This window comes from Cynoglossus semilaevis, chromosome 2 (genome assembly GCF_000523025.1).
Source record: "Cynoglossus semilaevis isolate Cse_v1.0 chromosome 2, Cse_v1.0, whole genome shotgun sequence".
Taxonomy (NCBI): domain Eukaryota; kingdom Metazoa; phylum Chordata; class Actinopteri; order Pleuronectiformes; family Cynoglossidae; genus Cynoglossus; species Cynoglossus semilaevis.
The window spans coordinates 16,687,167-16,700,330 of NC_024308.1; the positions used below are offsets into that span (position 1 = coordinate 16,687,167).

The 13,164-nt window shown below is 39.1% G+C and overlaps 1 protein-coding gene across 1 annotated transcript; it reads right to left on the bottom strand.

Annotated features, from left to right (window-relative positions):
* Positions 1-745: 745 nt before the first annotated feature.
* On the bottom strand, positions 746-5,700 carry nrl (neural retina leucine zipper). Its single transcript, XM_008307196.3, has 4 exons — positions 4,668-5,700; positions 4,296-4,580; positions 2,983-3,198; positions 746-2,090 (listed from the first exon to the last, which is right to left on the bottom strand). The coding sequence occupies exons 1-4, from the start codon at positions 5,280-5,282 to the stop codon at positions 1,929-1,931; spliced, it is 1,278 nt and encodes a 425-aa protein (XP_008305418.1). The 5' UTR covers positions 5,283-5,700; the 3' UTR covers positions 746-1,928.
* Between the last annotated feature and the right edge of the window lie 7,464 nt (positions 5,701-13,164).

Sequence of the window (13,164 nt, forward strand, 5' to 3'; positions counted from 1 at the left end):
AAAGTGAGAGTTTCTATGAGCCACAGCTCGTCCCTTCAACACAAAGCCACAAAGAGCTCCGGCAGTGGGCAGTCACAGCCCTATTATAAGCCCTAATCCTCCTGCTATTGTGCAGGCCAGAGTGTGAGAGCTGGAGAGAGGTAGAGCTAAAGATGAGGTCATTATGAACAGTGCAGCACCCAGGTCACTGCCTCACTATAGAGACTGAGATAAATAGAGACATGGTGCTGCAGAGAAAAGGCCTGCAGGAAGACTCAGAGTGGGAGATGCTCCAATAGGTGAGGGCAGGGCAGATGAGGACGAGACCTCCGGAGTAAGCAAAAAACACTACACAGCACAAAGGGTTTGCTAAAGCAGTTTGTTTATTTCATATTGATATGAAACCACACTAAATCACGAGCAGGAAACCAATAGAACGGCCATCAAATTTGTAGTAGCCTCGTTAACACTTGCAACTTTGGTAAAGTAAAACTACACACTAATGAAATAAAGTTTACAAGTCACAGAATTAGAATAATACATAAATAAACAATAAATACTGGAAAAATAATTACAAAGATTTTTTTAAATTTAAAACCTAAAATAAATATTTCTAATTCATTAAATTAAGAAAGTGTCTCTAGGAAGAAATGTCTGTGAAGATGTTTGGTTATTCAGGTTAACTGTGTTTGCAGAAGTTTGGATGTAAAACTGTTCATGCTTGAGACCAGAACCAGAACTAAAGATGCTGGAACATCTTTGAGAAATTAAAACAAGTGCAGCTCCTGTTTTCTGGACATTTACGATTCATGACGAGTCCAGAACTGCATTAAAACTGTGATTGTTTCTACCATACAGTACAGTTTGTCCAGATAATGATGGTCTGAAGGACTGGACACAACCACAAATCAAGCTACATCATATTTATGTGTTTGACCACTGCAGTGGTTCCTTAAACACACCACCGTGCTCATTGCATTTAAATGCAATTTCTGAACAAATCTCTTTTGTGTTTCCATTTAAAGTTTCCACCTCCTCAACAGACTAGTTGTAGATTTACTATTCCTCCAAAAAAGAAAAAAAAAACTGAAATATTCCAAAATTTCTTGTACATTCCTTATTCTATGATAATTTAGCTTACCAACAAACACAAGTCTTGGTGAGTTGAAACACTTTGGTAGGCAACTGTGAAATTCTCTCTTGCTGAATGCAGATATCCAAGCTCACAACACTTCACATCCCGCAGCACTGCATCACTCGTATCTCTGCAGCTTTATAGCAGCGTTTCCTAAAAAACCTACAAATATGAGACTCAAACACTCATCTAAAGAGTACTTTGCGGCTAGAGTATGGTATTTTGCATAGATAAAATACTCGGCAGCATCAAGGACCGTTGACATCGTTTTCAAAACTCTATTAAACTCACTTTCACATTTTTCTTTTGCAATAACATCAGGCAAAAAAGGGAGATCTCATAAAGTTTTTGTTCAATATTCACAGTAAACTGAGACCATGAAGCAGCTTTGACTAAAGTAGTCTCTCCACTGACCATTTACAGTATTTCACAGCTCTTTAACCCCAAAAACTCCCGGCCAACAAGTACCTTTAGGTTTGTTTTTTTACAAACAAAAGTTCATACATTTACTTATTGTTAGCCTCATAGCATAATTTCCTACATTTAGTTATACTTTGGTCAAAAGGCCATATCTGCCCAACCCTGCCCTCCTAATGCTGCTGATTCATGTGCCATATTCACTATGTTCACAGCCAATCAGAGTGCTTGTTATATTCCATAACTTTCAAATACCACTTTGCCATTATGCTATGAGGCTAACGATTTGTGATTACTTATTTTCCCACTCTGGATGTGTTTGATGTTTGATCACTACCTGCTGAAAGCTTCACAGTGGCTGAAATTGTTCTTTTTCCCCCCTTCAATTTCCTCAAACTCAGAGGAAGTAATCGGGGGGTTGAGAAGGCGAGCTCCTACTATTTGTTGTTGGAGTGCTGCCTGCGTTGCTGGAGTTTGTGTTGAGGAGCTTCTCGTAGCGAGCTTTGTAGGTGTCTCTCTCCCTCAACACCCGAGTTAGTTCACACTGTAGCTGATCCAGCTGCAGTGAAGGAAACAAGAGGATGTTTGTTAAGCTTTTCCACCATCATGGTCATCTCCATCTTCATTAGGTAGGGTAGGTGATTTCAGGTTCCCTCATTGTAGTGATTTGTATTTTATTAAGTCTCAGTTGCTCAAGAATGGCCTATATCTCAAATATCAATATTTGAGGTGCCATGCTAAGAGATTGCTTAGCTCCTAAACCTTTAGCCGTTTAACAGAAAACAGAAACCTTTATTTTCCTGGCGACTGTAACAACTAATATTCCCTCAGATGAAAGTACATCCAGAAACTGGCTTAAATACGCCACTGCTTAACATAATGACTTCCTATTCAGGCACATTGCCAACAGACACTAAATACCCGTGGTAAATACCCCGTGGTCCAACTGTCCCCAACCCCAGAACACAATGGGGGATGGCGTGGGGCGGTGAGGTGATATTTCTACACAGATCACTCTATCTGCTTATTTCTAAACTTCTAAGCAATGAAACATGGCAACTTTGCACTGCTTTAGTTAGTTATACTATATAATGTGTCAGGAAAGTAAAGATAATGTGTAAAGATAATGTGTGGTGAACCCAAAACAGTTTGTCCTAACACGTGGTCTCAAAATCTCTTTAGGCTTTCTCCTGATAGGTCAAGGGTGAAAAGTCTTCAACAAACCTACACCGTCCAGCTGCCCTGTAGTTAACTTAGTCAACTTCATTGCCAGATTACCCTACAACAAACTTCAATCAACATTTGATAAATGTGGTATTTATTTGTCAACTTCATTGCCAGATTACCCTACATTACCCTACCCTAGAATAAGTGACTTCACACAGTTGTATACTGATGAGTTATCACATCACCGGTCACAGGTCCAGTTGTTCCTGTCTGTGTGTACACACCTGTTGTGAAAGTACATGTTTCTCTGACTCCAGAGCATGGCGGTGCTGTAAGCGCTTGTAGCGGCAGGACTGGGCATAGCCACGGTTCTTGAGCGTGCGTCGTTTCTGTTTCAAGCGTACCACCTCATCTTTACTCACTCCACGCAGGTGTCGGTTTAGCTCACGCACCGACAGGCTCACCAGCTGCTCATCGGAGAAGCGCTCATTCGCCCCACACTGGTGAACAGATTGGAGAAACACACACAGGAAAATATATGCTGATTCTTACTGTTCACTGGTAATGAGACATGTGGCGAACATGAGTGTGACTTGTATACATGCCTACATAATTGTTACCACTGGAGATGAAATATGTCAGAGTCCTTCTGTTTGTGTGTGTGTGTGACACGGAGCACATTTCAGCACCACATGTCCATAATCTTTCATGTAATCTGACTAAGTGCGGATGACAGTTATCAGGATTATGCACAACAATAATAGCAGACATTATCTTAAGCCCAGACTCCATATAGAAATCCTCCTAGCCAATCTTTATTAACCAGAACAAGTCAAAATATTTGTTCAAATGTTATAATAATATGCAGGATTTCTTTATTATTTATATTTTTTATATAATGTAGATATAAATGAATGACTAAAAACTATCTTGTACTGTTTGGGTCTGAGGTCAAACTTAAATTGTTTATAAAATGAGCACAAGGAGCCTTGTGTAACATACCAAAGCTCTGGGCCTGTGAAAAATATGAATTTGTTTGACCACGCCTTCAGGTGACAGGAGACACCTACTGCTTAAAAATGTCTGAGACTGCACGGGAAATGACACTAGCTACCATTTCAGTGTGTTTCCAATCACAACTCCATGCAATATTTTATTTTAAAAACATTGTTAATAATTAAAAAGAGTTGTCTCTCTGACACATCCTCAAATAAACCGTGATCCTCAATTAGTGTTTACCAACGGATGCTTTAATGTCACTGTGTTGGATACCTGGATACCTGAGGTTTAGACATATATTATGTCTAATGACAGATGAAGTCAGTAAATGACCTCAGAATACTTGTTGCTGTCAACCATGTCCATAACACTGGTTCAAACTGACAGAGACATTAAACATGTTCTAATGTTCTAATCCTAATCCTCCACTGCACAATCTCTCCATCCATCCCCTAAGTCCTCTACAGGTACCTTTGTCTTCTCACTCTGTGTCTTTCACCTTGACCGTGGTCTATTGATTGACTCTTCTTCATTAGCGTAATGAGCCTCTTTTAACTAATGAGATGATTTTGATGAGGATGATTGTTTTTCGGTTTACCTGATTAACTTGATGATGAGGTTGGTGGTTTGCGTGCATGGAATGGTGTTGATTGGGCGGATGATGGTGATGCTGATGATGGTAAAGAAGGCGGCCCTGGGGGCTGAGGGGTTGTGGGTAGGGACCTGCAGGGTGGGCAGTGTTGGGGAGTGAGACAGGGGCGGATGACAGAAACACGAGAGGGCGGTGGCACATATCTGTCCCCTTGGTGCAGGAGATGTCTCCTCCGCTGTCACTGCCGGAGTCACCCATGTTGCTGGTTGAACTCTGAGAAAGTCCTGGAAACTAAAGGAAGCAGCAGTTGTAATGAAGAGACAGCAAAACAAACGTTATGGCTTAAGGAAAATGAAGAGCACACAGAGAGCGTGGTACCTGTGAGCTGACAGCCGCAGCAGCTGAGTTTAACAAGGCCTCCACAGCATCCTCACATCCATAAAAGCCATTTACACCCCCCTTGTCTCTTTCCCCCCTCTCTGGTACTCCACCTAAGCCTCCCAGCAGAGTGGCAGGCCCTGTCACCTCTCCACCAAACTGTTGCTGTAACGCTGCCAGCCAAATCAGGTCTTCTAGGGAAGCTGGAGTTGGACCCTGAGGTCCGCTGTGACCCAGGCTGCCTTCTACATTCATCTGTGAGCCCGAGGTGACACCAGAGGTGAAGTTGTTGGACATGGAGAGGGGGAATGAGATAGAGGAGGAGGATGAAGAGAGGGAAGAAGAGCCAGAAGGTGGTGGGTGAGCATCGCTAAGTGTTGGTGAGGGTGGCAGGGAGTTGTAAGGGCTGGAGCTTAGGCTGGAGTCCTGTGGAGGATGGCTGCTGTATGGGGATTTAGACGGGTCATTGCTGAGGCCAGATTTGGGATACGAACATGGAGGCATTGGAGGAGTGTCCGATTTCACCTCGAATTTCAGGAGGTCAAAGTCATTCAGGTACTCCATGGCCAGGGGACTGGGAGGAAGAGACGCCACAGGAAGAGGAGATGACGACATGGTGTCGACTGCTTCTGCTGCTGGAGCTACGACAGGCTTTTCTCTAGTGTGTCAGGACTGTCAGGAAATCCACTCCTCTGTCTTTCTGCAGCTCATAGACACCAACGGTATTGATGTGAGGAAGCTGGAAACTCTAATACCTGGATTGTCTTTGTTCTCCTTGTTCTGAGGAAGAAAAGGAACGAGAATGTGAAGGCTTTGGTTAGAAGAACGTGGCTGAGGTTAAAAGAGCTGAAGGTACAAAGGACAAGTTGTCCACCAGCGCTACATGCTGATGTGGTCATTGGCAAGACACCTAACCATGGGTGCAGCTGGCACTAGGGACGACGGGGACATGACCCCCTCAGATTCATAGACCTCAACCCCTGTTTGTGTGCTACAGATAATGGTGCATTCAAGTACACAAGTACACTGTGGTATTTCCAGAGTTAAACTTAAGCACAGACACTTGAAAACATGAAACACCCATATAAAAATATAAAATAAATATATATGAATAAATATTAATAAACCTAAAGGACTAGACGTATATATATATATATATATATATATAGAGAGAGAGAGAGAGAGAGAGAGAGAAAGAGAGAGCGAGGAAGAGAGCGTGTATATCCGTTAAGATTGTTATGGTAATTGTATAGTGGGATTTCTGACAGCTTAGTTCCCACCTGCACTCCTGTCTCTAACCCAAAGGTGCAGCTGATTATACAGATGTGAACGGTTGTGTGAATTGCTTTTAATCAAAACTAGAAAATGTGAATATACTTTTTTTGTATTATTAAATGATTTATTAACAGTTTAAAATGTAGGAAAAGGAAAAGATTCCCTGTTCTTTTTTGAGTGCGCACTCAAACATCATTCAAAACGAACTAAGCAATCTAGCATTTGAATCCAAGTTGTTCTCCTTTTAAACAGTACTATTTTATTGAACCAAAAATACAGTCAAAAGTTTAATTATACCCCTTCAACATGTACGTATTTATATTTCAGTACAATAATATATCACCAATCCTCTAATTGCTTTGACAACAGGTCAGTAGGACCAAAACCTGCACACAGTCCATGTTATGTATGTGTGAGCCGTATGAAAACACTAATTTGCATCACAGTCCCTATTGTATGGTAGCAGAGATGGTTGAACACACTTTACACATCCCTGTGTGTGAGCTACTGTGAACTTCTGTGTCATCACGTATCTTGTTTAAAAGAAAGATTTATGATCAACTTTACTTTTCATACTAATCACAACAACATTTTAAACATGTTAGTTGTTTTTTGAAGGTAAGGATATAATTCTAAGATTGTCTGATTAAAAACTACAAGCTTTAATTTCTACAAGTTTCAGCCGTTCATTTACATTCCTCTCTGGTTTACAACGACGTAATCACACAATGAATAAAAACTTAAATTTCTAGAAAGATCTGCAGACTATATAGGGCGTGATGGTCCACAACAACCAGAACGGCTTTATACGAGAGAGATTCTCGGACCAAATCCAATTATAAAACCATTCACACCTAAATCCACAGACTTTTTTAAAAAAGGGATTAAAATGTGTTATAAAGTAAGACTGAACTCCCAGGTCTGTGAGGGTGTTAAATGCCAAACTCTTAAATTTTGGGACTTGTCTACCCATGGGCGACAATGTGGAATTCAAACAAAAATGAAATAAAACGTATTTGTGTTCCATATTTTCAGTTACAGATGGGCTAAACAGGATTCTCGTAAAGTTTGCCCTTTCACAGGCGAATGACAGAAAGAGCAGTAGCAGAACATTGACGAAAAGTTCAAAGTTTCCAGTGTAGTGGTAACCACATCAAAGCCAGACGTAGGCTTCAACATCAACACTAATTACTGGCTTTCACATATAATAGTTAGTATTTCCAGGGTGAACACCTAATTAAAAGTCACACCTCTGGTGCTCAGCTCATTAGTTTTGTCTCCTGTGGTTTGAAATGGTCGTAAAATAAAGCAACGGCAAAAACTGAGTGGAGGCCTCGGACTCCAGCTGATAATAGTGACAACTGACACACACACACACACACACACACACATACAGACAGAGACAAAAGAGAACAAAGTGGAATATAAAAAGTCTGAATTAGCCTAGAGTTAGAAAGAATGAAATGATCTTACCGTTACAGCTGTCACAACCTCATCTTAACATCCCCACCAAACACACACGCACACACACACACATGGCCACAGATATGATCGACTGACTGGATGAGTGACACGTTCAGAGAGAGAGACACAGGGGGAACATGGTGTGTGTGTGCGTGTGTATGAATGTGTATAGCACTCTGCCACTGGCTGCCACTGCCCCCTTTCTGCCTTTACCCTCTGCTGCAAATCCCTGTTTGAAACATCCCCCCTCCCACCCTTATTCCTCTCTAATGGTTCACAGGCATGTTCTCTCATGACTCTCTCTCTCTCCCTGTGCTTTTCTCATGTAAAGTTCCCATTACATTACATTTCTTTATTGAACAAAAAACCCATAGGATTTGTAGTGTAAAAATGTATTCATGTTATAAATTAATGAAGTGAACAGAAATGTAAAGTACTTATGCTCCATCCATCCATCCATCTTTTTTAAATGGTGGCCCACAAACTTGACATATTTAACTCTCTGCTTGTGATATTATTGATTTTATGCTTAAACACTTGATGTTAATTCCTCCCTTCCGCTCACAATACATTTTAAATTAAATTAAAAATGGTTGATGTCAGACCCAACCCCTAAACTGTTTTCTGTTTGTTCCTTTTTTAAAAAAAAAAACGTGAATAAGCAATAGTTTGCTATAGTATTTGTAGGTGAATTGAATAGTTGTATTGGGTCTTAAAAAGGTGAACAATCCTTCTACAAATCACATGTGGACAAAAAGGAAAAGTGAACAAATTACACTGGCCTAGGAACATATATGTGTATTCCATAGTTGTTACATCAGTAATGGTCATCTTCTATTCTGTTATAGCGTACCAACCAATTGTTACGAATTGTAACTTTTTTTTTTCAAGTTTCAGGTCATTCCTCTTCCTCTCTTTCTCTAGTTTAACCTCTCTATCTGTCCATCATTTGTTCTTTCCGGGCAAAGCTTAGCAGTTAAACCAACAGGGCCTCTCATGAGGGTGAGGGACAAAGAGAGGCAGGGACACAGAGGAACTTACCTCATACTTCATGACAGTACACAACCCTGTCACACACAGAACAACATGAGCCCTGCAGCTGGAGCTTCCATTCAGGTGATACTAAAGAAACACACTGCAAAAAATTCACTCTGCTTCGGCACGTTCATTTACATATTTACGCAATCAAGCCAATAGCATCCAGCTTTAGTCATTATCATAATCAGTGGAATTGTTTTAATTGTGCAGTGGCTTCATTAACACTGCATACAACAATATCCTCATACAAAAATGAAATAAGAAAATACATTTTTATTTTTCTGCTTTATCCTTTCCAGTGTTGTGGGCTGCATCTTATCTGACCCGTATGTCCATCACAGAAAGAAATCACCACAGTAATGCTATGTTGCCAAACAAAAAAAAAAATGGGTCGGACTTTTGCTCAGCTGTAATGAGTTTGTGATTTTAAATCACCGGATATTAAATAATTCATAAATATATTGTAATACATATATGAATAATTATGATCATACATTAATCACGATTAATCATTAATATACAGTGTTAATCCATTAAAAATATAATTCTTTGGCACCTTTATAAAATACATTTTAAAAACAACTAAGAGTAAAAGTAAATATATAAATGAATATACTATAGTGAATAGTAAATATAATTGACTGATCTGAATTGATTGATTGTCAGTGCTGAGGGTGGCGTCAATTGTCTTATTTCCTTTAAGCATGAATAACTTAAAGAGAAACAAAGGTAACACATGGTGACCCATGTGGTCAGTTGTTATTTTCTTTAACAAATACCCACGCTGCCTGGAGGGGGTCCGGTGGGGGCATGCTTCAAACTTCCTGTCTCTCTCTGAGCCTGCTGCTTGTAACGTGAATGTTTTTCTAGCATGTATCTAATCTGTCAGCACACATCAGCACACATAATGAGACAGACGTCAACCTCACATATCTATACAGCGTTTTACACTTCATACCACTGTAACTGAATTTCAACCGTCTCATATGTGACTGTGTTGTCTGAGTGTCCACACGTGGGGTCTCATTGTGAGTGGATTTATCCGGCTAGTCATAGGATTAGCTCTAATTCTCCTGAACCTGGTGTCAGATTAACAGATACCCATGTCTTCATACTCTGTTTGTAATGTAGACTTAAGCTGTCAGGGTTCCTGCTATTATCTCACCCAGCAACTGTCCAGCACCATCCCCACGAGTGAAATCATGTGTTATCATCAGGATACGTCATCAAATACTAGTGCTGATAAACATTAGGAGTGTAACGGTACAGAGAAGTTTTGGTACATTTCTCAGTGACATCACAAAAGGTTTTCTTTTATTAACAATTGACATACTGGTGCTGGTACATACTGACCAACTGAAGGGCTCCAAACACACTTTAGGGGGGTGTTTGGGTACAAAATATTTGTTTGGTACATGTGTGTATTTGTACCTAATGTCTTGTACTGAATGTCATATGGATACACATAATGTCATATGGATGAAAATCCTTTTTTTGTCGAGCTGTGTATAATGGAAATATTACCATTATGACTAAAGCCCCCCTTCAGGGGAGCGGGTGGTTTTTGTTTGTAAACATTAAGCAGAAATTGTTGCCTACTTTTACTGAAATGACACCTGAAGGGTCCCACATGCTCAGACACAATTGGTGTCCAGGAATATTTACCAGAAAATGTAAAATTAGACATAAATATTCTAATATTTATTCTTAATTTGAAAGGATATAAAATATACAGATATATGAATTTGATTAAATATTATTTCATCAAAAAAACACTAAATTAAGTTTGGGGGCAAAGGTCATATTAATGAACTTGAAGAATTTGAAAATGTTTGTGTTTCACAGCCAACCACTACATTCACAAATTACGGCAAACTCACAGTGTACTGAAAGTTTTTATTTTCAACATTCTAAATCTCTTTGACTGTGAATCCCATCATCTGGTCTATTGTGGGTGGTCTACATGATTTGCTCATAACCTGGCTGTCGTAGTTTACATTAGCTCTGGTCTCCATGATTGCAATGACTTAGAAAAGACGATGTCTTTAATATGAATAAATGATTATTTTATTATTACTAATATTATTTTAGTAAATTTTAACTAACATAAATAATAAACATTTACCTCCACTGGTCTGGAAGTATAAGAAGTACAGGTTCAGACACACATGTGACTGCTGCTCTGTGTAACAAACAGACTGTTGGTTTAAAAAGCTCCAAAGTCACAGTTAACTCGTGACGCTTACAGACCTGGTTCCTATTACATCGGTTGACGTAGCATAATTTTATTTTCTCCTTCCATGAATCATTTCCCGTGTAGCAGTGTTCCAGCAGGTCAATGGTGAGGAGTAACAGAGGAGAAATTAGGACACTCTAAGTCAGGCTAAAGATCCTGTTTGGGTAAGATTTAGATGCAGCTTCTCTTTGTTAAAGTGATGAAAAAGCTTGATTTGGATTTCACACAGGACTGTGTGAGTACAGTCACAGTCTTGCTCATATCTTTGGATTTTTTGCATCATTTTATTTTCATGCATCTTTTTCCTCTGCCCACACATGTTCTCTCCCTGGCTTCTCTCTACCCTCGGCCTTTATGTGATCATGTTGCTTGGTAACAGCAGTAGATATGCTGAGAAGAGTAGGATCTGGCCGGGTGCTCCCCATATAATATGATGTTCCTTCACATCAGTTGTACAAAAAATGAGGTCCAGAGCTACAAAAGGCCAGAGCAGGATGACATACTCCATGCTGTCTTCATGTGTCAATGTTAGAGGTGAGAACTTAAAAATGTATAAATTATTTGAATAGAAAATTCATTAAAAAATGACAAATTGAGTTGCGCCAAATCGCCTTTTTAAATGTAAAACAAATGTTTGTTTTTTTCATTAAAATCAAGCCCAGTTCTTTGCTGTTTTGCAAAATGTGAATTTAAATCAGTGCAATTGAACTCCCACACCTTTGCTTTCTGCAGATTTTCAGCTCTTTTGAGATTTAATCAACAACAGTGGGCATGCTCACATTTTGGGAGAACGATCATTGCACAAAAGTATAGTTGTAAATCTCCTAATTGAATTTGAGCTGGAGTGGGAGTAGAATTAAAAGCCCAGAAACTAAGGTTATATTTCACTGGGTTGATGTGAGGTCATTGGTACAGACTGCCAGAGCTCAGCTTCTAATGTCAACATAAATCATTTTATGCTCAGGTTTTAGTCCAAACTATAGATACAGGATGGGACATTACATCGCCTTCTATTTAGAAAATCAGTGATTTATGAAACAGATGTAAGATTCTATTGGTTAATTTCTGAGCAATTATTAATCCTCTATCCTCATCTGTTTCCAGGCAGATGTAACATAATCAGTCCGTTTAAAAAAAAAAAAAGACACCACTGCTTCATTAGTTATCAATGACATAGTGAGAAATGGGCAAATCATTCACAGTAAACTGCAGTATTGCCACAATATTACATAAAATGTATATTTCATGGCCTGGCTCCAGTTTTATTACTTCGTTATTACTCCTTGCGTCCCACTGACTCTGGTTCGTGGGGATGCGTCGCCCCCTGCTGTTTTACATTCTTTGCAATATGGACGGGCGTTGCCATGCCAACAGGAAGTGTCTTTCTGAAGACAGGAAGAAAATGAATTAATTTTTTTCCATTTCATGATTTATTATAATTTTATCATTTCAGTTGAAACATAATCTAAACGTAAGTTTATATATGTGATAATAGCAGTAAAAACGTAATTACATTTCACATAACTATAAACATACTGTAAACACCTTTATATAGATGGGCATATACTGTATATACCTATGTATGAACATTGGCTTTAGTGGAACACGAGTGATAATACATGCATGAATAAATACAGTACAATGGAGTCAACCTGTTTTACTTGATTTTTTATAGCATAGACTATAACTGTCGGGTCTGTCTGTCTCTCTGTGTTAATCAACGTCATCACACTCACCTGTGTCCCTCCGTTCCCGCCTTCTTGGTAGCCTCTCTCGGGTCCTACCTGGTGACCCGGATGTACACATTGCCTTGCCTCCTCCTTTGTCGGGTCATTGTTTATTGTGGTGTTCTAGTGTTTTGCTCGTCGTTCCTGTTGCTCCAGGTCTGTTTCGTTTGTGCTTCTCTTCGTTCGTCCGTTGTTCCTGTCAGAGCTAAGAGTTAAGACTTTGTTCGTCATGGAGGAACTGTGTGATATAGATTTGCATGCTTCCTGTTCCGCTCCTATACGTGACTTTAATGATCCTGCAACGAAAACATAAGAAAGCCAACTAATATTATGATATAATAACTTTTCTAAATATTATCAAGGCAAATATATTTTTATTTCCTCGAACAATTTTGCTCATTCAGAGAATGCTACAGCAGGAAATTTTTTCATTACAAAAATGCACGATGTGGCTAGGAATGATATTTCTTGAATCAAAGATATTTTAAAATGTATTGCATAGAAACAATTTTCCTTAGCAATTGTGTTCTTTTGTAACTGATGGCAACATAAAAAGTCTATACACCAATTATATTGGGATGAAAAACAAATGTCGACAGGCAGGGTTGTTTTCTATTAAATGTTTTATGCATACAGTAAAGGTGCTCATACAATACATAATATTTTTTTATCTAGAAAATATATTACTTTCATTTTCTAAAAGCAAAGCTAGATATAAATCATTGAATTTTATAAGCAACTCATTTTCAGGGACCAA